General features: G+C 47.9%; 1 protein-coding gene across 1 annotated transcript in view; it reads right to left on the reverse strand.

The window, feature by feature from the left end:
• Positions 1-23408, reverse strand: part of LAMC3 (laminin subunit gamma 3) — a 702649-nt gene that overhangs the window by 620292 nt on the left and 58949 nt on the right. The window contains exons 2-3 of the mRNA XM_078646208.1: positions 21809-22113; positions 13973-14103 (exon numbers count right to left, since the gene is read on the reverse strand). Of these exons, the coding sequence (XP_078502334.1) occupies positions 13973-14103; positions 21809-22113 (436 nt within the window). The remainder of the gene's footprint in view (positions 1-13972; positions 14104-21808; positions 22114-23408) is intronic.

Genomic DNA, 23408 nt, shown 5'->3' on the forward strand with positions numbered 1-23408 from the left:
TTACTAATAATAATTACGTAATTAAAGGGTAATTTTGCTGAAAAAATCCTACTGTGAGAGTACATTCACATGAGCATTTAGCGCTATTTCTTAGCGCAAATGCATCCTCGTGCTCATTTTAGACATGAGGGTGCTTTTTGCACTAAGAAAATATTGCTAAATGTTGGGAGCAATATGGGGGAGCCCATGTAGCAAGTATTAGCAGCTGCTCATTCTCGCCGTTCAAGTCCTTTTGTAATTAACATAACATAACGTGTAATTGTAAAGCGCATGTTCACCCCAACCAGGGTATCTTGGCGCTGAATAACAGATGTTTATTGTTACCCAACAAAATGGTACTCATTTTATCGACCTTAGATGGATGAAAGGCTGAGTGGATCCGCCGGGATTTGAACCTGTGACCATGAGGTTGAACACAGGCCCCTGCAGTGGATGCATTAGTCCACTGAGCCACTAGACCCAGCCTAGTTAACCCTGCCTCTGAGCATAAAATGCATTCTTGTGCCTGTTTTGGACATAAACTGAAATTGTTGCACTAAGAAATAGCTCTAAACGCAGAATTACACTTCTTGCATAACTATGCATAATTTGGGGGAATTCTCCAGTCATTTCGCATGATTATGCTACACTGAATTACACTAGCTACACCTCACCAGGCGTTTTATGGAGCTAGACTTTCCTTCCTGTAAACTCTTTCACCTGCATATCTCCTAGCTCTCCTTCCGGTCAGATGTCTGTCTTTACTGGTTACCCCGAATTCTGAGACCTACCCCAGGACGCTTTGCTTACCTGCCCTAGTGCCTTCGCTTTTGAATCCTCATTTTACCTACGTGCAGCAAAGGATTATATCAACTTCAGGAAGGCACCAACCCTCGCATCTTCTGTTGATTTAGGGCCAGATGTAGGAAGCCTAATACCGGTCGGTAACAGCCGAAATTACCGAATTTCGGCCGTTACCGACCGGTATTAGGCTTTTCAGAAGCAGGGGCCTAAATTAAGGATTCGGTAATTTACCGAATCGGTAATTTAAGGAATTGGTAAATTACTGAATTCTTACATACCAATTTGGTAAATTATCGAATCCTAAATGTAGGGAGCACTCAAATGAGTGCTTTTCCCATTTTAGGATTCGTTATTTTTGTTGGTGGTAAATATCGAAAACCCCAAAAGAAGCAATTTTTCGTAAATGATTACAGTGCCATGTGGCAGACATACATGCCCTTAGGGCATGTATGTGTGCCACATGTGCACCCATATACTATTAAGGGGTGCAACAGGGTGTCTAAGTGACACCCTGCCACCCTTCGATGTGTTCCCCTTTTACCGAATCGGTATTTACCGATTCGGTAATTCCCATTCATTCCTATGAATGGGAATTACTGAATCTTACCGATTCGGTAATACTTACGGAATGAATTTCCACATACCATTTACTTATTCTGAAATACCGAATCAGTAAAATTCGGTATTTTAGAATCGGTAAATCGGGATTACCTACATCTGGCCCTTAGTGTCTTATTTGTAGTGTCAGTTTAGCGCCAAGATGCCTATGTGTGATAGCGCTATATCCACTTTTCCATTTGTTCATTCATTCATGCTTTTTAGGTTTCGCCTGGCGTAGCACTGCGCAGCAGTGCTCGCACAGGTGAAATCTTATGTTAGAACAGTACGGGGCTTTGTCCCGCCTCTCTCTTCCATTGGCTAGCTCCATAAATGGAGGCTAGCCATTGGAAGAGAGATCTGTCCGTCATTGCCCGAGCAAATTCGTGGGCGTTCCGGCGATTTTTACTCATCCTGCCCCTTTTAGAACGTCATGCGGTTGTGGGCGGTTGTTTTTTTCTGCGCAGAGGTTTGTTTTTCTCATTCCTCCGAAGATGGCGCCGGGGCCCGTCGACTTCTCGTCTAATTCGTTGTTCACTTTGTTTTTTGTCTTAATCCTCCCCGTTGCTGTCTTTGGCCACCTCTCTTGCTTTTCCTCTTCCCTTGCACGTAATTTGACCAGTCTCGTGCTCGGTTGCCTCACTGTTTGTCACCTTTTACTTCCTCCCTTCCCTTCTCTATGTCAGGAACCTACGAATTGTCAGGACCCCTCATGTTGTTGCCACCAGTATTCCTGTCAGGTCAAGGAGGGCTCGAGTAAAGGTGAAACCTAGACGAGTGAATGTGTGGTTTCCCTGGTAGACTGAGGAAGTTGCCCGTGATTGTAAATAGTAGTTCAGTAGAGCCCTGGTTAATGTAATCCCCGGTAGGAATGCTCCTTTAATGATGGCGGACGTATTCTGCCGCTCCGAATTCCAGAAGCAGTGAGCATTCTAGTTAACCTGTTGGGAGCGCGCGCTCCGCACTGCGCACTTCAACACGGTTATCGGCAGAGAAGGCAGCCGGGCGTTTAGCTCCGCGTCAATTGTTCATGACGGGAGTTCAAAAGACGCCGGTTTGCTACTTATTTCCCGTAATTAAATACGGGGGGTTCTTAGAATTCTGAGTTCAGTCAGTTTTGGCAGTATTTCGAAGATTTCCTGTGAGGCGGTGTCGAGCGCCAGCAGCGGCGGTATCTATTTCTGAAGACTGCAGTTAAGGCAAGTTGGTGAGACCGCCCAGAGAGGAAATTCGACGGTTCCTGTGAGGAATCATTCATTCCATAGAACAGCAAGGACTGCAGTAGCGTCGTGGGCTAATTCAGAAGCTTTACAGTAAGACTGCAGTGCAGACATTGGAAGCAGCGTACTTTGACCCTTGTTCCTTTTTGCGCTTTTCCTCTCTTTCCCTTCCCCCCTGTACCTTCCCCAGTACCTTTTTGCGCGCAACAAGGAATATTGACTGGCTTGCTGCTATGAGAGCTGTTCCTACAAGTTAACCTGCATAGAAAAGAATCCCATTAAAGCAGAAGTGGTGGACTTTCAGGTAAAAGGCGAAATGAATACCAAGTGTTTACCACAGTACTAAGTAGGAATATTGTGTGATACCAATCTCCCTTAATTTTGTAGTCAGAAAGCCTCCACAGAATATCATTCCAATACAGAAGAGAATAATTGCCTAGTGAACCACTGGTAGGATAAGCTTTTAGTATTTCTTATAGAGTATCAGCAGTAGAGGTGGCTGTTGTTGTTTATTCTCTCCCTCTTATGTGTATTAGGCACCTACCATTGGGCGAGTAGCAGACACAGAACCGTCCGCAGCCAGAACAGGTGTCAGCGATTTACAAGGTTTCTCTTCTCTCTTCCACTTCCCCTTTTCCCTTTGGCTGGTGTATCTGCTCTTAGTAGCGGGGGCACTGGTTGGAGAGAGATTGGGACTTGCAGCGATACTACCTCTGCGAAGTGTTCCGGGGCCTTCTGACAGTTTGAAGTGCCCACGTATTTACTTCGCCCGGGTAGTATGGCGGAGGGAATGAATTTGAAGGCCCTGGGAGGAATTTTAGAGGGAATTCAAAGAGAGATAGGTGCAGTGCGAGATGAAAATAAAAATTTGCAGCAGGAACTAGTGGCATCTCGGCAGGAGACCAGGATGTTAGCTCAGAAAGTAGAGGGGTTAGTTTTGGGAAATCCAGTTCAGAGTACCTCTGCTTCTAGTATCAGTAGTGCTAGCGCAAGTCCTGACCCTAAAGCAGTAGCACAGGTGATTCATTCAGTCTCTCCCTTAATTCCGCTGGCAGCACCAGAAAGATTCACAGGGGATCCCCAAAAGGCCCAACTTTTTTTGACCCAGTGCTCACTTCATTTTATGTGTCGGCCAACACTTTTCCCTGATGCTCAGTCTAGAGTGGCCTTTATTCTTTCCTATCTGGGTGGGGATGCTGCCAACTGGGCCATGCCTTTAATCAGTGAAGATGATCCTATACTGTGTGATTTTACTCGCTTTAAGAGTGAGTTTCTTAGAATCTTTGACAGGAGAAGGATCTCCCAGGCCACTGATAATGAGTTGCTGGAGTTACGTCAAGGATCCAAAGATTTAATCACTTATCTCACGCTATTCAACAAACTTATTTTGGAAACCAACTGGCCAGAAGAGAAAAGAGCTGCAATGTTTTATCGTGGGCTGAGAGACGAAATCAAAGACATTCTAGCTCAAGTTCCAAATCGCCCGACTGAGTTGTCTGCTTTGGTGGATTTGGTTTTAGAATTGGATTTCCGCCAATCTGAACGAAAGGGCGAGAAGAAAAAAGATTGGAAATCTACCTTCCCTCGGTTTGATCGGACTCGAATTGAGAAAGGAGTAGGAAATCTTAATGAGGTAGAACCCATGCAAATCGGAGCCGTCAGAGGGCCACTGAGTAAGGAAGAGAAGGAATCTCGACATCAGAAGAAGTTGTGTTTGTATTGTGGTGGGGCCGGTCATTTTGTGAAGGAATGCACTAAACGACCCAAAACTCCGTTTAAGGGAAACGAGACGGGCCATCAGTAAGAGGAGTCGCTCTGATGGTGAAGGAGGATAAGTCGGCTCCAGAACCGCATTTGATTCTAAACACTTTACAGACTATGACCCCACATGTAATCCTTCATATGACCTTAAAGTTCAGAGAACATCAGTTAAATGGAGTGGCCATTATGTTAGATTCTGGGGCTACTGGCAATTTTTGCGACATTAAATATGCTCGTCGTATGGGAATTCAAGCCATTCGAAAGGAACGCCAGGAACTAGTTCGTGCAGTGGATGGAACTAATTTAACCTCTGGGCCAATCACTTGTCACACAGAAGAATTAACTTTGATTCAGTCCGACGGCCATTGGGAGACTTTACAGTTCAACTTGATTGATGCACCTCAGTTTCAGTTGATTCTGGGGTTACCATGGCTAACCACTCATAATCCAACTATTGACTGGGAGAACAGAACTGTTAAGATGCAATCGAAATTCTGTCTAGAACATTGTTTTGGTCCACAGGAAGTTTTCAGAGAACCTTCACAAGCCTCCTTGCTGTCATTTGGCGGACAGTCAATTGGAGTTATTTCTTCAGGAGAGATTCCTACGGAATATCGTGATCTTTCAGCTGTTTTTAGCGAACAAGAGGCCGAGTTGTTACCTCCACACCGGTCGTATGATTGTACAATCGACTTGGAGCCAGGGGCAGTCCTCCCTTGTAGTCGGATTTATGCGTTGACCGAGGCAGAGAATGAACATTTGAAGGAATACTTGGATCGTTATCTCGCAAATGGGTTCATCCGACCTTCCCAGTCACCGGTATCCTCGCCTTTATTTTTTATTCCTAAGAAACAGGAGGGAAGTCTAAGAACTTGTATCGACTACCGGGCCTTGAACCAGGTAACCATAAAGAACCGATATCCTTTGCCTTTGATTTCTGTCCTATTAGATCAGATTAAAGAAGCTCAGATTTTCACCAAATTGGATTTGCGGGGTGCCTATCACCTTATACGAATGAAGGAAGGACATGAGTGGAAAACAGCTTTTAGGACTAAGTTTGGCCTTTTCGAATACTGTGTGATGCCTTTCGGTCTCTGTAATGCCCCTGCAGTGTTTCAACACTTCATAAATGATGTCATGGGAGATTTAATTGATAACATCGCTATCATCTATCTGGATGACATTTTGATCTATTCCAAGAATACACAGGAGCATCCGAAGCATGTAAGATTGGTGTTAGAAAGGCTTCAGACCCACCATTTATTTGTCAAGCTGGAGAAATGTGTTTTTCATGTGAATAAAGTAGAATTCTTGGGATTTGTCATCTCCTCACAAGGCATCAACATGGATCCTGGAAAAGTGTCAGCAGTGGAAAGTTGGCCTACTCCACATAACATCAAAGAGATTCAGAGGTTTTTGGGTTTTGCCAACTTTTATAGACGTTTTATCCAGGGATTTTCGCAGTTAATTTCCCCTATAACTCGTCTATTGAAGAAAGGAGTCAAATTTGAGTGGTCTAGTGAGGCAGAAAAGGCTTTTTGTGATCTGAAAAGGAGGTTCGTTTCAGCTCCTATCCTGCTACATGCTGACCCTATGGAACCTTTTTACATTGAAGCAGACGCTTCGGATCAGGCTATAGGAGGTGTCCTATCCCAACGTCATCCCAAGACGGGGCAGTTACATCCGGTAGCCTACCGCTCCATCACGGAAAAAGAACTATTGGCAGTAAAAGATGCTTTCGAGGATTGGAGGCATTATTTGTTGGGAGCTAGACACACCGTTACAGTATTTTCCGACCATAAAAATCTTCAGTTCTTAAAGACAGCCAAGACCCTCACACCGTGGCAACTACGCTGGTCGTTGTACTTCGCGGACTTTGATTTTGTAATTACTTATCGTCCCGGTACAAAAAATGGGAAAGCTGACGCTTTGTCCCGTTTGAACACTATGGACAGCGAGCATGTGGTGGAGTCTCAACCTATCATTCCGGAGTCCAAGATAATTTGCACTCTCTCCATTGACGACTTTCAAGCAGAAGTTCGGAGAAGCTTGACTCAAGAAGAAATTCAGAAATGGGTTCGGATGGAAGATGGAAGACGTTGCCATCAACAGTTACCTTATTTTCAGGAAGCGTTATATCTTCCTACATCATCTCTTCAACAGAAAGCCTTGCGGCATTGTCATGATCATCCTTTAGCTGTCCACAAGGGAATTTCCAAAACCTTGGATTTGGTAAAGCGCTATTTTTGGTGGCCTGGGTTGTCCACTCATGTCAAAGAGTATGTGCAGTCTTGTGAGCTTTGTGCACGGGGTAAGTCTAGTCGACAGGCTCCTCAGGGGTTTTTGCAGCCACTCCCCACGCCTACCCATCCTTGGCATACCATCTCTATGGATCTAATTGTAGATTTGCCACTTAGTAAAGGTTTTGATACCATTCTGGTGATTGTGGATACCTTCACTAAGATGAGCCACTTTATACCATTAACTGGAATTCCCACTGCTCCAGAGTTAGCCCGAATATTTAGTGAAAACATCGTGAAGTTGCATGGAGTCCCTAAGGTAGTGGTTTCAGACAGGGGCCCTCAGTTTATTTCCCATTTTTGGCGGGCTTACCTGAAAGGGCTGGGAGTGGAGAGTAGATTGTCCACCAGTTATCATCCTGAATCTGATGGTCAGACAGAGAGAATCAATCAGGAGCTTGAACAATATCTCCGTTTGTTTCTCATAGATCAGGGTGGTGATTGGTCTGATCGGTTATGGATGGCTGAGTTCGCATGTAATAACGCCAAGAGTTCCTCTACCGGTTACTCGCCGTTTTACCTGAACTCTGGTCGCCACCCTAATCCCTTTGTAACTAAAGAGGATTTGGAAGTACCTGCAGTGAAAGATTTAATATCTGAGATGGATTCCCTTCACAAGTCAGCGGAACAAAATCTAATCAAAGCTAAAACCTCATACAAGAAATGTGCTGATAGGCATAGACAGGCGGCTCCCCATTACAGCGAAGGTGATCTGGTTTGGTTATCCACTAAGAATCTACACTTAAAGGGGAATAGGAAATTTCAGCCTAGATTTGTAGGTCCTTACCCAGTTGAGAAGGTCTTGGGTCCTGTGACTGTGAGATTAAAGGTACCACCTAAACTCGCTATCCATCCAGTCTTTCATGTGTCGTTGTTAAAGAAGACTAAGCCTAAGATGCGTTTAATGAAACCTCCAGATTCCTTAAACATTCAGGGCCAGGCAGAATACGAAGTTAAGGACATTCTAGATTCCAAATTCAAGAAAGGAAAACTCCATTATTTAGTGGATTGGAAAGGTTATGGCCCGGAAGACAGGTCTTGGGAACCAGAGTCTCATATTCATGCTCCTCAATTGATTAAAAGATTCCATACACAAAAACCATCCAAACCAGGACCGATGAATCAAACGTTAAGAGGGGGTACTGTCAGGAACCTACGAATTGTCAGGACCCCTCATGTTGTTGCCACCAGTATTCCTGTCAGGTCAAGGAGGGCTCGAGTAAAGGTGAAACCTAGACGAGTGAATGTGTGGTTTCCCTGGTAGACTGAGGAAGTTGCCCGTGATTGTAAATAGTAGTTCAGTAGAGCCCTGGTTAATGTAATCCCCGGTAGGAATGCTCCTTTAATGATGGCGGACGTATTCTGCCGCTCCGAATTCCAGAAGAAGTGAGCATTCTAGTTAACCTGTTGGGAGCGCGCGCTCCGCACTGCGCACTTCAACACGGTTATCGGCAGAGAAGGCAGCCGGGCGTTTAGCTCCGCGTCAATTGTTCATGACGGGAGTTCAAAAGACGCCGGTTTGCTACTTATTTCCCGTAATTAAATACGGGGGGTTCTTAGAATTCTGAGTTCAGTCAGTTTTGGCAGTATTTCGAAGATTTCCTGTGAGGCGGTGTCGAGCGCCAGCAGCGGCGGTATCTATTTCTGAAGACTGCAGTTAAGGCAAGTTGGTGAGACCGCCCAGAGAGGAAATTTGACGGTTCCTGTGAGGAATCATTCATTCCATAGAACAGCAAGGACTGCAGTAGCGTCGTGGGCTAATTCAGAAGCTTTACAGTAAGACTGCAGTGCAGACATTGGAAGCAGCGTACTTTGACCCGTGTTCCTTTTTGCGCTTTTCCTCTCTTTCCCTTCCCCCCTGTACCTTCCCCAGTACCTTTTTGCGCGCAACAAGGAATATTGACTGGCTTGCTGCTATGAGAGCTGTTCCTACAAGTTAACCTGCATAGAAAAGAATCCCATTAAAGCAGAAGTGGTGGACTTTCAGGTAAAAGGCGAAATGAATACCAAGTGTTTACCACAGTACTAAGTAGGAATATTGTGTGATACCAATCTCCCTTAATTTTGTAGTCAGAAAGCATCCACAGAATATCATTCCAATACAGAAGAGAAGAATTGCCTAGTGAACCACTGGTAGGATAAGCTTTTAGTATTTCTTATAGAGTATCAGCAGTAGAGGTGGCTGTTGTTGTTTATTCTCTCCCTCTTATGTGTATTAGGCACCTACCATTGGGCGAGTAGCAGACACAGAACCGTCCGCAGCCAGAACAGGTGTCAGCGATTTACAAGGTTTCTCTTCTCTCTTCCACTTCCCCTTTTCCCTTTGGCTGGTGTATCTGCTCTTAGTAGCGGGGGCACTGGTTGGAGAGAGATTGGGACTTGCAGCGATACTACCTCTGCGAAGTGTTCCGGAGCCTTCTGACACTCTATTGGTCTCTGTTATGTACTCCTGTATCCTTCCCTTCTGTCTTTGTCTCCTAACTGCTTGCCCTCTGTAGCGCTCTGTATTGCAAATACTCTTCTGCCACCCTTCATTCTCCTCTTTCCGCTCTTATTTATCCGTGTTCCTTTCCGCATCATTTTTTTTTCCACGGTGAGGCTAGCCCGGCATCTTCCCTAACAATAAAGCTTTCCAAACACCATATTCTTTCTTCATCACAACAACGCGCATTAACGAAAACAAACGGCTGTCAGTTAAAGTCAGGCCGATTGGCTTTGCCAATGCTGGTTTTCCTTTGAACACTCCCTCTTTTCTTCATCCCTTTGCCAATGTTGCCGCCCCGCCTCTCCTTTCTCGCCTCTGACTTGCCCCTCCCTCTCAGATAGTTTCTCTGTCCCCCCTCCTCCTCTGTTCCAGGGGCGGGGCGGCAGCTTTCACTCTTGTTCGGCCCCCACACCCTCCATGTTCATGTCACGAAACTGGGCTCTGGTGAGAGTGGAGCTGAGCCCCGGGGGACGGAACGATACTGGCGGAATGTGATCCTGGGAACAGTGCAGGGTGGAAAGCGGGGCAGCCAAAACTCGGTCTGCGAACAAGTGCAGCGGGGTGGAGTGTACGCCGTCGGCCAGGAAGCGCACTGAGGCCAGGAAGTGCACTGAGAGCTGGTGGACGGGGAGCAGTGTCGTCTCTGGTCGGGGACAAGCACGGTGCAGGGGTATGGTCGTGGAACAAGCACGGTGCAGGGGTAAATCACAGGACCAGCACTCGTACAAAGAACAAGCAGTCCTAAAACCAGGATTCTGAGCAGCCGCCGAGCAAGGAGTGACTCCAGAAGCGAGACAACGCCTTCTGAGCCTCGGGTGCAGCGGACACGGCGCGGGCAGTCTATGGACTGTCCAGCAACAGGTACCGCCTGCAGGACCTGCCCCACCCCTAATAGGAGTGAGGGCGGTGGGGGCCGTTGGGATTGTGCTTCGAAGAATGTTACTGGTGAGTCTGGCGCTTTTCAACTTTATTCACTATCTGTCAGCAGCCTCGCGTGCCTCCTGGGAGCGGGAAGACGCTGAAAAGAACGGCCAGCGCCAGGGCGACCTCTCTCACCCTGTGGCGTAGCAAGGAATGTGGTGGTCTCATTGACTGCTGTTGATGTAGTAAAATGCAGGTTTGTCAGGGTTGAGCGAGCCCCTCGGGCTTTTGGGCTTCGGTGCCACTGCAGCTGCTGCACCTGTAGTAGCCACCCCCCTGTTCTCGCAGCGATAGCTGTATGCTGCAGTCATAAGAGCTTCTCTTACAATTGCATCAGAGTTCGAGGTGGGCTCTGAAGTAGCGGATCAGATGTGTTTAGACGGGGTCCTCATCCATGGGCAGCAGCTTGGGTGCGGGCAGGGGGTTTCAGGGTGCTTCTTTCGTAGTCGAGGAGGAGAGGTATCAACCTATGGACAGCAGGTAAAGGGCGGGAGATTCAGCGACCTTCCCTCCTAGTTTTGAGGAGGGGATGTGTTCAGAGGGCAGCGGACATGCATTATGCTTCTCTCAGAGTTTAGTGGAGGAGAAGACGTATACAGGACCTTTCCTGATGTTATAGGGAAGGAAGATAAGTGTTCAGAGGACTGCACTTTGGAGAGCCGAATAGATGCAATGGCTTCTCAAAGATAGCGCAGGATGCTAGCTTTTTAAGGTTCTTCTCTGATAGAGACTGGGAGGAGGAGCACGATTCTTCCCATTAATACGGCAGAGAAGGAGCATTGTTTAGGGATCCTCACTTATGCTGTGTTAGGGATTTCTGGACATTATATTCTAGAGGTAGCATAGGAGGAGAGGAGTTTTCTTGGAGAGCTGTGGGGTGCAGGGGGATTTCAGTCACAGAAATGGCTGAGGAGAGACAACGGAGGAGATGGTGAACGAAAAATGCAAGAGGCTTCTCTGTAGAGGTTATGGAAGACAGAGCAAGAATTCCGTTTTCGCCTCAGTGGAGTCGACACATAGACTTTTCATTTGTAATGTTTTCTCTGCAGATTTTCTTTTCTCGTAGTTGCCAGGCCGGTTCCCCCAAAAACATTTCCCACGCTGTCACTGTGTCGGGAAGCGCCACTTGCGTCCCAGGGTGTGTAGTGGCCGAACATTATCGGAGGTTGTGAGTCAGCTGGGCAGCTTGGCCAGCTTGGGGGGTTTCTTTCAGGAGTGATGATTCAGCCTCCTTCTGCCCTCTCAGACTGCTGAATGTCCATGCCCCTCTGTGTGTGTGTGTGTGGCTCTGTGTGTGTGTGTGGTTCTGTGTGTATGTGTGACTCTGTGTGTGTGTGTGTGGCTGTGTGTGTGCGGCTCTGTGTGTGTGTGTGTGGCTGTGTGTGTGGCTCTGTGTATGTCTGTGGCTCTGTGTGGCTCTGTGTGTGTGTGGCTCTGTGTGTGGCTCTGGGTGTGTGGCTCTGTGTGTGTGGCTCTGTGTGTGTGTGTGGCTCTGTGTGTGTGTGTATGGCTCTGTGTGTGTGGCTCTGTGTGTGTGTGTGTGTGGCTCTGTGTGTGTGGGTCTGTGTGTGTGTGGCTCTGTGTGTGTGTGTGTGTGTGGCTCTGTGTGGGTGTGTGGCTCTGTGTGTGTGTGTGTGGCTCTGTGTGTGTGTGTGTGGATCTGTGTGTGTGTGTGTGGCTCTGCGTGTGTGTGTTGCTCTGTGTGTGTGGCTGTGTGTGTGTGTGTGGTTCTGTGTGTGTCTATGTGTGGGGCTCTGTGTGTGTGTGGGGCTCTGTGTGTGGGGGGGTCTGTGTGTGTCCTCTGTGTGTGTGTGTGGCTCTGTGTGTGTGTCTCTCTGTGTGGCTCTGTGTGTGTGTGTGGCTCTGAGTGTGTGTGGCTTTTTCTGTGTGTGTGGGGGGGCTCTGTGTGTGTGTGTGTGGGGGGCTCTTTGTGTGTGTGTGGCATTTGCGAGAGATTAAGCTATTGGCATTGTAAATGACAATGCCATGTATTTATCTGTTTTTTAAAACCAACACATAAATAAAAATGTTGTCATTTAAAATGCCAATAGCTCTAACTTTTGCAAAGGCGAGACCGTTGCATTGTAAATGCTTGTTACTACCCTTGTATGGAGGAGATCCGCGATGACGACGACAGATGACGTCATGTCATTACCCTTGTGTGGGACTCATGGATGATGACGTATTGCGTCATGTGCCTTCATATGTGATAGAAAAAAGACAGGTTGATGTGTGATGGAGACGCTGTTTTCCATCCAGACATCTTGAAGGTTTGAGTGATCGTATTTTGTTTTGATAAGTGCTCAGCATCAGGAAAAACAAGAAATAAACTAGATACAATCACGCTAAGATGTGTGACTAGAACATTTAAGAGTATGCTCCCCTTTTGTACATCACCTTCATCTTTTACACATGTTAAGGAGTAGGTGTGGCTGTGGGTGATTCAAATACAACATTTTCGAGCAGAGGAGGTAGGTCAGCATGGGGGCAAGTTTAAAGGGGGCATTTTCAATGAGTAAATAACATGTTCTGTGTGTGTTTTTACAGGATCAGTGGTTTGTGGGAGGGATAGGAAGGTTCACGTGTCTTTCCTGTTACTTTTAGCTTATCTCACCTCCATGTTTACCATGTTTAACCCTTTGATGTGCTCTTTCATCCAGCAGGCCCCTGTAACAGTCCATCGTGATGTAGATGAAGGGATTCCCTTCATTCTTCACAGCTGACCAGTTCCCTCCTCCTTGACAATACAGGGGTGATAGCTGCCTCCTGCTTCAGAATTATAAGTATGTTAAGGCACCTTCTACTCGTGCCCTAACCCTTACAATATGAAATATAATTTGGGTATGAGCATGCAGTCTACTACAATTTATCACCTACATTTTTTTGTTGTGTATTATCATACTGCGGTGGACTGTTACCTGCCTCTCACAAAGAAGTTGCTGATTGCATAGAAATAAGAAATTCTTCAGTTTGGTATTGTCATTCCGCGGTGGACTCTTACCTGCCTCCCACAAAGAAGTCTCTGATGGAATAGAAATAAGAAATTCTTCAGTTTGGTATTGTCACGCCGTGGTGGACTCTTACCTGCCTCCCACAGAGAAGTTGCTGATGGCATGAAATAAGAAATTCTTCAGTTTGCTATTGTCATGCCATGGTGGACTCTTACCTGACGCCCACAGAGAAGTCGCGGATGGCATAGAAATAGTATATTTTCTGTTGCGTATTGTCACGACGCATCAAACACTTACCTGCCTCCCACAGAGAAGTCGCTGATGGAATAGAAATAAGAAATTCTTCAGTTTGGTATTGTCACGCCGTGGTGGACTCTTACCTGCCTCCCACAGAGAAGTTGCTGATGGCATGAAATAAGAAATTCTTCAGTTTGCTATTGTCAAGCCGTGGTGGACTCCTACCTGACAGCCACAGAGGAGTCGCTTATGGCATAGAAATAGGATATTTTCTGTTGCGTATTGCCATGCCGCGGCATACTCTTACCTGCCTCCCACAGAGAAGTCGCTGATGGCATAGAAATAAGAAATTCTTCAGTTTGCTATTGTCACGCGAGGTGGACTCTTACCTGACACCCACAGAGAAGTCGCTGATGGCATGAAATAAGAAATTCTTCAGTTTGCTATTGTCATGCGTGGTGGACTCCTACCTGACACCGACAGAGAAGTCGCTGATGGCATAGAAATAAGAAATTCTTCAGTTTGCTATTGTCATGCCTTGGTGGACTCCTACCTGACACCCACAGAGAAGTCGCAGATGGCATAGAAATAGGATATTTTTTGTTGCGTATTGTCACACTGCAGCGAATTCTTACCTCCCTCCCACAGAGAAGTCGCTGATGGACTACAAGTAGGATATTTTCTGTTGCGTATTGTCATGCCGCGATAGACTCTTACCTGCCTCCCACAGAGAAGTCGCTGATGGCATAGAAATAGGACTGCAGGACCTTCTTGTCCTTGAAGATGTCGTCTCCGAATGTGTTGAGTCGGTTGAGAGAGATGAGCAGGTCGGTGCTGGTTACCCACTCCTGGGTTGAGGGGGCAGAGTAAGATAGCAAAAGTCAGCTATGACAGCACTTAGACCACCCAGTTATAGGCGCAAGGACAAACCAAAGAGGCAAGCTAACACCAAACTACATTCATCTATGATCACCAAGCAAATAATATATGACCAGGAGTTTTTGTTAGAATGCAAACAAAAGTATTCATCCAGTTTGCGTTCATTTATGTTTAGCATTGCTACGGCCACTTAAGGTCAACACAGTGCTAAAACAGCTTATGGTCAACGCTCAGAAGGGTGCGGCACTGCGACAACATTTATCACTTGTTGAAGGGGAATAGGCTATAAGCCCAACCAGAGAGGTGGGATTTCACACAGTGCCAATCATTTTCAAAGTACATTTCAAGATACAGGTAAAGAAGGAGAGAGTTAAATAAGGCAAAACATACACTGAATCACTCTGAAGAACCATGCCATGTGCAACCACACCACCCAACATGAAGCCTTCATTGCCTACCCTATAAACTACCACCTATGATTGAGCCACTTGCATCTAGGAAAAATAAACCATCACCCAACGGTGAGCCATTGTCAGCCGAGGAACAAGCTATCTCCCAACAGTGAGTAGTTTTCATCTAAGGAATAACACATCACCAACATTGAGCAATGGTCATCTAAGGGAAAAACCATCACCAATATTGAGCAATGGTCCTTTAAGGGCAAAACCATCACCAACATTGAGCCATTGTCATCTAAGGGGAAAACCATCACCAACATTGAACCATTGTCAGCTAAGGAAAACACCCTCACCCAACATTGAGAGATTGTCAGCTAAGCAATAAACCAACACCACACTGAGCCATTGTAAGCTAAGGAAAACACCCTCACCCAACATTAAAACATTACCATCAAAGGAATAAACCATCACACAATGTTGAGCAATGGTCATCTAAGGAATGAACCATCACCACCATTGAGCAATGGTCATCTAAGGGAAAAACCATCACCAACATTGAGCAATGGTCATTTAAGGGAAAAACCATCACCAACATTGAACCATTGTCAGCTAAAGAAAACACCCTCACCCAACATTGAGCCATTGTCAGCTAAGGAATACATCACCTCCCAACAGTGAAAATTTGCGATCTAAGGAATAAACAATCACCAACATTGAGCCATTATCAGCTAAGGAACAAACGGCCACGAACATTGAGCCACTGTCAGCTAAGGAATAAACCATCATCAACATTGAGCCATTGTCATCTAAGGAATAAACCATCACCAACATTGAGCCATTGTCAGCCGAGGAACAAACTATCTCCCAACAGTGAGTAGTTGTCATCTAAGGAATAAAGCATCACCAAAACTGAGCCATTGTTATCTAAGCAATAAGCCTTCATCACATTGAGCCATTGTCATCTGCGGAATAAACGGTCACCAACATTGAGCCATTGTCATCCAAGGAATAAACCATCACCAACACTGAGCCATTATTAGCTTAGGAATCACCATCACCAACAGTGGTCCATCATCACCAAGCAAATTAAAACACATTATTGATGCCCATGCCATTGTGCTGGAGCAAATGAAAATAATACAAGTTCAAAACTTCTTCACATAGCAAATGCACCACCGCTCAACCTTATAACACACTCATCTGACCCTCCATATATGAACTTTTTCAAAGTTTGTTATATATTTATATATTTCCATTTGTAAAGCACCTGGTTCCACCCACCGGTGTGTCCCCACGCTAGGATTAAGGCCCCTGAAAAGAAAAGAGAGAACGAGGAGAACTATACCTAGGCTAAAGAGAGAAGGAGTGCTGAAAGAAGACATCAAGATATTCCTGATTTAAGGGTGAAACAGCCAGGTATTAAGTCGCTTGCGAAAAGTGCCTTCAGTAAGTTCGGCTCTCAGAGTCAGTGGCAAAGTGTTCCACCTTTTGGCTGCGAGGTAGCCCTAAGGATGGAGCTCCCCTCCTGGCTCGCTGGATTTTAGGCACCTTGAGCAGTTAGGCTCCCGTATATCTCAGACTATGTGATGGTTTGTGAGAGGTTATCATCGAGCGTCGGTAGCTCCAGCCTTTATTCCACAGAATTCTGTGGCAGTAGCACGTGGCCTGATAGGTAATCCTCTTCTCGACTGTCAGCCAGTGAAGAGGAGGCAGAGCTTTAGAAGTAGATGCTCTTCTTGGGAGGTTCAGGGCCAATCATGGGGCAGCATTTTGGATACGTTGAAGTTTGGTTAGACTTCTTTTGGAGACTCCCAGATAGAGAATATTATCATAATCTATCTGAGATGTGACCACAGCGTGCACTGTTTTTTCTACCTGCAATAGGTAGTAGATCTAGGAGTTTTCTTAGGACTTTGAGAATCCCAAAGCATTTCCCAGCTCCTTCCTGATTTGACTCTCAAACGAAAGTTTGGGATCAGACCAGACCCCCAGATTTTTAGTTTCTGCTTTAGGAACAGGGGTTTGCCCCAGCGCCTCAGGCCACCAGGCCAATGACCAGATCGGAGATGTTTTCCCAACTATTGTTACTTCCGTTTTATAAACACTTACAGCCTTATTCATCAACGGGCCGTTTTGCGAGCCCCTAATAGCGATTCATAGCGAATCGCTATTAAGGACTCGCAAAACGGTATTCATGTAGGAATTGCTAAATAAATAGCGATTCCTACACATTCCTTATTTGCAATTAGCTAATTGCTAATCGCAAATAAGGAATAACTCCCCATTCATTCCTATGGGCCAAAAGGCCCATAGGAATGAATGGGGAGTGTTCCTTATTTGCGATTAGCAATTTGCTACTCGCAAATAAGATAGCGATTTAAAGGGTGCCAGGGGTGTCCAAAGGACACCCTGTAGCACCCCTTAAATGCAAATTGAAACGGGTGTTGCGCACACACATGTCCAAAGGACATGTGTGTGTGCAACATGCAACTTAGAAAAATGCTTTTAAAAGCATTTTTCTAAGTTGTTGCTATTTACCGAGAGGTCTGACCTCTCGGTAAATAGCGGCCCAAAATTGCATTTTCGCAATTTTAAAATGCTTCATGAATTGCATTTAAGGAATCTCAAATAGAGATTCCTTAAATTCAATTCTTCACAAATGTGCGAATTCTTAAATAGCGAATTTTGCATTTGGGATGATGAATCCCAAATGCAAAAATTGCACTCCCAAAAGGCAAGATTCTGAGAATCTTGCCCTTTGCGAGTGCAATTTAGCTTGATGAATCAGGCAGTTAGCTTTAGGCAGTTATTGGACAACTCTGAGGTTAGCTCCTCTAGACATAAAGAGAACTGATTAGCGTGTTTATAACTCTATTAAAAGCAAGCCCCTGATGAAGGGTGTGGCCCGAAATTAATTGGGCGCAGTCATGTTAAGAAAAAAATGTTTATTAACCTATAACCAGGATGGATTCCATGTGATGAAACTGGATATGATTCCTGAAAGAAGATTAAATGAAATAGAATTTCACTTGATTACCTGAATACCTATGGCGAAATAATTTTCCTTGACTGCGGTTGGGGATGCTCCCTACTGGTTAGGGATAGCGCTATTATTTTGATTCATTTACCTCATACTCAGGAGGATTAAGGGGCATATTATCAAGGGGGTTTATCTCCGCTTTTTTGGCTTTAAAAGCCAAGAAAGCGGAGATAAAATTACCTCCCTATTACCAAGCTGTCACTAACACCAGTTAGTGACAGCTAATAGGAGATAGCGACCATCTTGGGCCCCGCTTTGCATGTCAGTGATATTTATCACTAATGACATGCAAAGTGGGCGTGCCAAGATGTTAGCGACTGGAAACAGTCGCTAACATCGCTATCTCCTATTACCAACTTTTGGAGATATTCGCGCTAAGCGCGAATATCTCCAAAAGCTAACACCTGCCCTGAGCAGTTCTTCACCATGTTATCCAATGGGAGGTGGATAACATGGCTAAGAGCATTTGCTCGATAATGCATGAATATCGCTGACTTTTCAGCGATATTCATGCATTGCGGCTGTTTTTTATCGCATTTGCGATAAACCTTGCTAATAGCAAGGTTTATCTGCGATAAAAATCGCCGATGTGCGGCGATAATTTTTGTCTCTAAACAAGTTAGAGACAAAAATTATCGCTAGTTGTTGGTAATATGCCCCTTACCAACCTGCACCAACAACTTGGTTTAACAGACAAATTGGTATAACAGTGAGTGCGTGAGTCTCACCCATGGGGTCAAATTGCTTATTTATCATCACAAGGTTTTGATTTAGTGCAAGACAGAGAAAGGTAAAAAAGGGAGAAAGAAGGGGAAGGGAAAGATAAAAGATCAGCAAGTAAGGGAGAAAGCAAGGGAGAAAAAGAAACTTCAAGAGTGAACTAAAGAGACACGGTGTATAGAAAGGTGGAAGAAAGAGGCATGAGGTGGAATCAAGACGAGGCAGCCTTGGTAGTCATGGGATAAAGAGACAGGAAGTGTAGGGGGGCATAAGACAGAGGCATGAGGTGGAAGTATGGGGCAATGGAAGGAGGAATTATGACTGAGCAATCTTTGCATTCGGCAACCCTGGTATTCTGCAGCGCCGACAGTGGGCTACTAAGAAATGCTTCAGGCCACAATTGTCTGTACTTTGGCCAACCTCCCCTCATCTCCCCTTTTTGCATTCTATGGCTCCAATTTACTATAATTTTCCCAAAAGAATGATGTGCGAAAAATTGTAGAACTGCGTTGCATGAAGGATCAAAAATAGAGCAGAAGAAGATTTAGGACCTAACTTAGGGGCCTATTACGATTGCGTTTTTTCCGCATCCTCTGGGCCGGCGGAAGCCACCGCCGGCCCGGAGGATGCGGAAAAACCGCAGCGGACCCACCAAAGACCCACCGCCACATTAGGATGGCTGATGGGTCCTGGTTTCCGTCCGCAGCTTTTCCGCCGCGGTTGGCTTACAACCACGGCAGAAAAGCTCTAATATGGTGGCGGTGTCTCTCAGACACCGCCACCATATTAGGATGGGCTTTAAAAAATACTTCTCCGCCGCGGGTTTTCCGGAGTGGAAAAGCATGTGGAACTTCACTGCGGGGGCCCGTTGCAGGCCCCCTGGGTGAAGGGGGGTGGGGGGTGCACATGGGGGGTACCTATGGTACCCCCCCTGCATTTGTATGCAGAAATCGGCAGGCACCGCACGGTGCCTGCCGCTTTCTGCATACAAATGCAATGTATGCATTTTTACCATTGCGGCGGGTGCAGCTTGAAGCCGCACCCGCCGCAATGGTAAAAATAGATAATGTGACCGCCAGGGTGGCGGTCACATCGTAATTGGACAGGAGGGAACTCCGCAGGCCATGCGGAGGTTCCCTCCTCCTCTATGGTCGCGGACGGACTAAAGTCCGTCCGCGATCATAATGGGCCCCTTAGATCTTGGTGGAGGGGTTACTCAGTCACAGCGGTGATGGATATCCCATCTGCCGAAACAGAAATCCCATAGGATATAACAGGATTGATATTGCGTCAGACGGTCTGCCAAGGTCTGAATCAGGCCCTTAGCAAGAGCTGCCCATCAATGAAGCCATGGCCAGCACGGGTACTAAAATGGCTGTTCCAGGTGATGCTCGGCATTGTTGTTTGCGGTATCGACAGCCTTGCGCTACGACACAAAGGTAAGCCAGGAGCGTCTAGCATAAGATTGTACTCCAGGGACTCCCTATAGTGCCAGTTCTTGCCCATAAACAACCACACAAGGGTCAGAAGTGTAATGTTGGACCCGGCCTCGTGGCGTGGTTCACCTCTGTCCCTCCACGCCCTGTGTGCGTAGGCCTGTACCCCGAGTCCCCTGCGCAGCCCCCCCTTAGTGTAGCCTGCACCCCGAGCCTGGTCGTCCTACTCCCGTTAAGCTCCGATCCCCCTAGAACCTCGACCAGGCCTGCCTTTTTTCGCTCCACGTCCGGCTCCGAGCGCCTAACCTGGCATGCCCCACAAGGCCCGGATGTCATCTTTCCTTCCCGACATCCCTGTCTCCCTGGGCCTAGCGTGACCCCGGCCCCAGCGAAACCCAGACTCCAAAGGCACGCCAGTCCCGGATGGGGGGTAAAGGGCTCCCCGAGTGAGATAAGCCAGGGAGTTTCGATGGCACCTCCGGCCTCCCCTGAGGGGCTGGTATCTGTCACACCTTTGGCCCTCCCCTGTGGGCCAGTTTCGATCACACCTCTGGCCTCCCCGAGGGTTGACTCCAGACCCGCTGGGCGTCTGGGAATTCCCGGACCCATCTTTCAAAGGGATCAAAGAGCCAACCGCCGGACCTCGCCAACGACCAGCCCCCCCGGGCAGGAGACCTCTGCCTGCGAGGGTCCGGAGATCAAAGAGCAAAAGGACTATAACTGGGCCCGCCCGACAACTAGCGGGCAGTTGTATCTTGGACCTGAAGCCTGCTGATCTGATCTCGGCTGACCCTAAGAAGACTCATCTTGAACCTCTGAGCCCTGCTGACGCTGTCACGGCTCCTACTTCGCCTCAAGGAACTGAACCACCGGAGCCCTGCTGACGCTGTCGCGGCTCGATCTCTAAGACCATCGGAGCCCTGCTGACGCTGTCGCGGCTCAAGCTGAACTGTAACCTTCGGAGCCCTGCTGACGCTGTCGCGGCTCAAGCTGAACTTGTAACCATCGGAGCCCTGCTGACGCTGTCGGGGCTCGACCTCTAAGACCACCCGAGCCCTGCTGACACTGTCGCGGCTCCTCACGAACTTCTCCAGATCGAGCCCTGCTGACCTCGTCGCGGCTCGAGGAATACTCGGGTCCGGCTGGACCATCGAGACCACCATCACGACCGAGCCGACTCGACGGAGGTGTGGCAGCCAGTACGACCATCATCCCGTACCCCCCGGCTCGAGGATTGAGAGCCGTGCGTAGGGTACGCCGCGTACGGACCCAGAGACTAAAAGACTGTCCTGCTTCCCTCTTCCTGAATCCTCCAAGACTTTGTGGTCTCTCGACCACTGTGTATATAAGAGTGCTTCCTTCGTTTACTGCTTATATAAAGAACTGGTTACCAGAATCCAACGGTGTGGTGTCTGTTCGTAAGTGTGGTGTGAGCTCAGTGTGTACGATCCTAGACTCGAAGTCCTCCTCGGTGAGGACCTCCCAATCAAGACTCGGCAAGTTCTGTGGAAGAGGTGGGTCTTGGGGAGTCTGGGTGAGCACAACCTGGCCCTCTGAGATTGCCCCTTCTAACATGTAAGATATGTACTTTTATGTAAATAACACATTACAGTCAGGTATATCAGGCGATAAAGCTTTCCCCTTGCTTGTGCCTGCTTTCACTTTACTTTAAGAGTGGGCTATGCTACTTTAGTAGAACTGATTTTGAGCCGTATTCTACAGTTCTGTGCTATTCTGCTCTAGGCACTCCTCCTCTGCGTGAGTAAACATAAACAGCATTCGCGATCAGGAAAAAAGCATTGCAAACGGGCGGAACAAGCAATTCTGCGTGTTTGCATAATTTCGGTGTGTTCGCAGAGTTTTTTTACCGTTTTGCAGAGCTTTGCGTATCGCGACTACGCAAATTCCACCCACCCCCAGTAAAGAGGGCGTTGGCGCAAAGTGTTTTTCTGTTGCATGAGGGTCAAATTAGAGAGCAATAACGTTTGCGCTGCTTGCATCATACGAGCGCCCATGCAAACCTTTAGTAAATGTATAGCTCCTCCATGGTTATGAAAGCATAGGTGGTGCCCCGCGTTACCTGCAGGACAGGACTCCTGTCGAAGTTGTAGGCGCTAGGCCGGCCTTCCAGGGTGGAGAAGGCCACGTTTCCACCGCTGAGAGGTGAGATATCACTGAACTCCGCCGTGCAGAAGGCCACAGCCTCGTCATCACCTGGACGTAGGTACCCCCGCTCCGACTTGCCGTAGGTTTTCTGGCAGGTGGCGCTGTAGTACTGGTAGGGCACCCAGGGACCTCCTGCCCGGGTCCGCTTATAGATGGCGAAGCTCTCGGGGCGGCTGGTGTGGAACTTGAGCCGCACGTAGGTTATCTCGTAGGACTTACCTGAAAAACAAAAGAGAAAGAGGCCTGGGTCAGCATCTCTGCCTCGTGCCACTGCCTTCTGGGAAGATTGTTTGGGAGAGGGTTCTAAGCAGTGGGAAGAGGAGGCCCTATGGACTGTGGGAGGGGGGCATTGTACAGGTGCCAGGTGCCTTCACGGTGGCAGGACAGCCCATGCCAACCTAGGGCCATACTTTAAAGATAGTTAGACACCATGGTATAATGGGTTCATTCAAAGCCACCAAAGGCAGCTGCAGGGATGGAGAAGAGGGGACCTGCAAGCATGGAATGATCTAGCAGCCCTAGCAACCAGCTGCAGCCCTAGCAGTGAGGGAGCACCAGCTGAAGCCCTAGCAGTGAGGGAGCACCAGCTGAAGCCCTAGCAGTGAGGGAGCACCAGCTGCAGCCCTAGCAGTGAGGGAGCAGCAGCTGAAGCCCGAGCAGTGAGATACCTCCAGCTGAAGCCCTAGCAGTGAGGGAGCACCAGCTGAAGCCCTAGCAGTGAGGGAGCACCAGCTGCAGCCCTAGAAGTGAGGGAGCAGCAGCTGCAGCCCTAGCAGTGAAGGAGCACCAGCTGCAGCCCTAGCAGTGAGGGAGCACCAGCTGCAGCCCTAGCAGTGAGGGAGCAGCAGCTGAAGCCCTAGCAGTGAGGGAGCACCAGCTGCAGCCCTAGCAGTGAGGGAGCACCAGCTGAAGCCCTAGCAGTGAGGGAGCGCCAGCTGAAGCCCTAGCAGTGAGGGAGCACCAGCTGCAGCCCTAGCAGTGAGGGAGCGCCAGCAGAAGCCCTAGCAGTGAGGGCGCTCCAGCTGAAGCCCTAGCAGTGAGGGAGCACCAGCTGAAGCCCTAGCAGTGAGGGAGCAGCAGCTGCAGCCCTAGCAGTGAAGGAGCAGCAGCTGAAGCCCCAGCAGCGAGGGAGCGCCAGCTGAAGCCCCAGCAGTGAGGGAGCACCAGCTGCAGCCCCAGCAGTGAGGGAGCACCAGCTGAAGCCCTAGCAGTGAGGGAGCACCACCTGCAGCCCTAGCAGTGAGGGAGCACCAGCTGCAGCCCTAGCAGTGAGGGAGCAGCAGCTGCAGCCCTAGCAGTGAGGGAGCACCAGCTGCAGCCCTAGCAGTGAGGGAGCAGCAGCTGAAGCCCTAGCAGTGAGGGAGCAGAGCTGAAGCCCTAGCAGTGAGGGAGCACCAGCTGCAGCCCTAGCAGTGAGGGTGCACCAGCTGAAGCCCTAGCAGTGAGGGAGCGCCAGCTGAAGCCCTAGCAGTGAGGGAGCACCAGCTGAAGCCCTAGCAGTGAGGGAGCGCTAG

This window comes from Lissotriton helveticus, chromosome 5_1 (assembly GCF_964261635.1).
Source record: "Lissotriton helveticus chromosome 5_1, aLisHel1.1, whole genome shotgun sequence".
NCBI classification, from domain to species: Eukaryota; Metazoa; Chordata; class Amphibia; order Caudata; family Salamandridae; genus Lissotriton; species Lissotriton helveticus.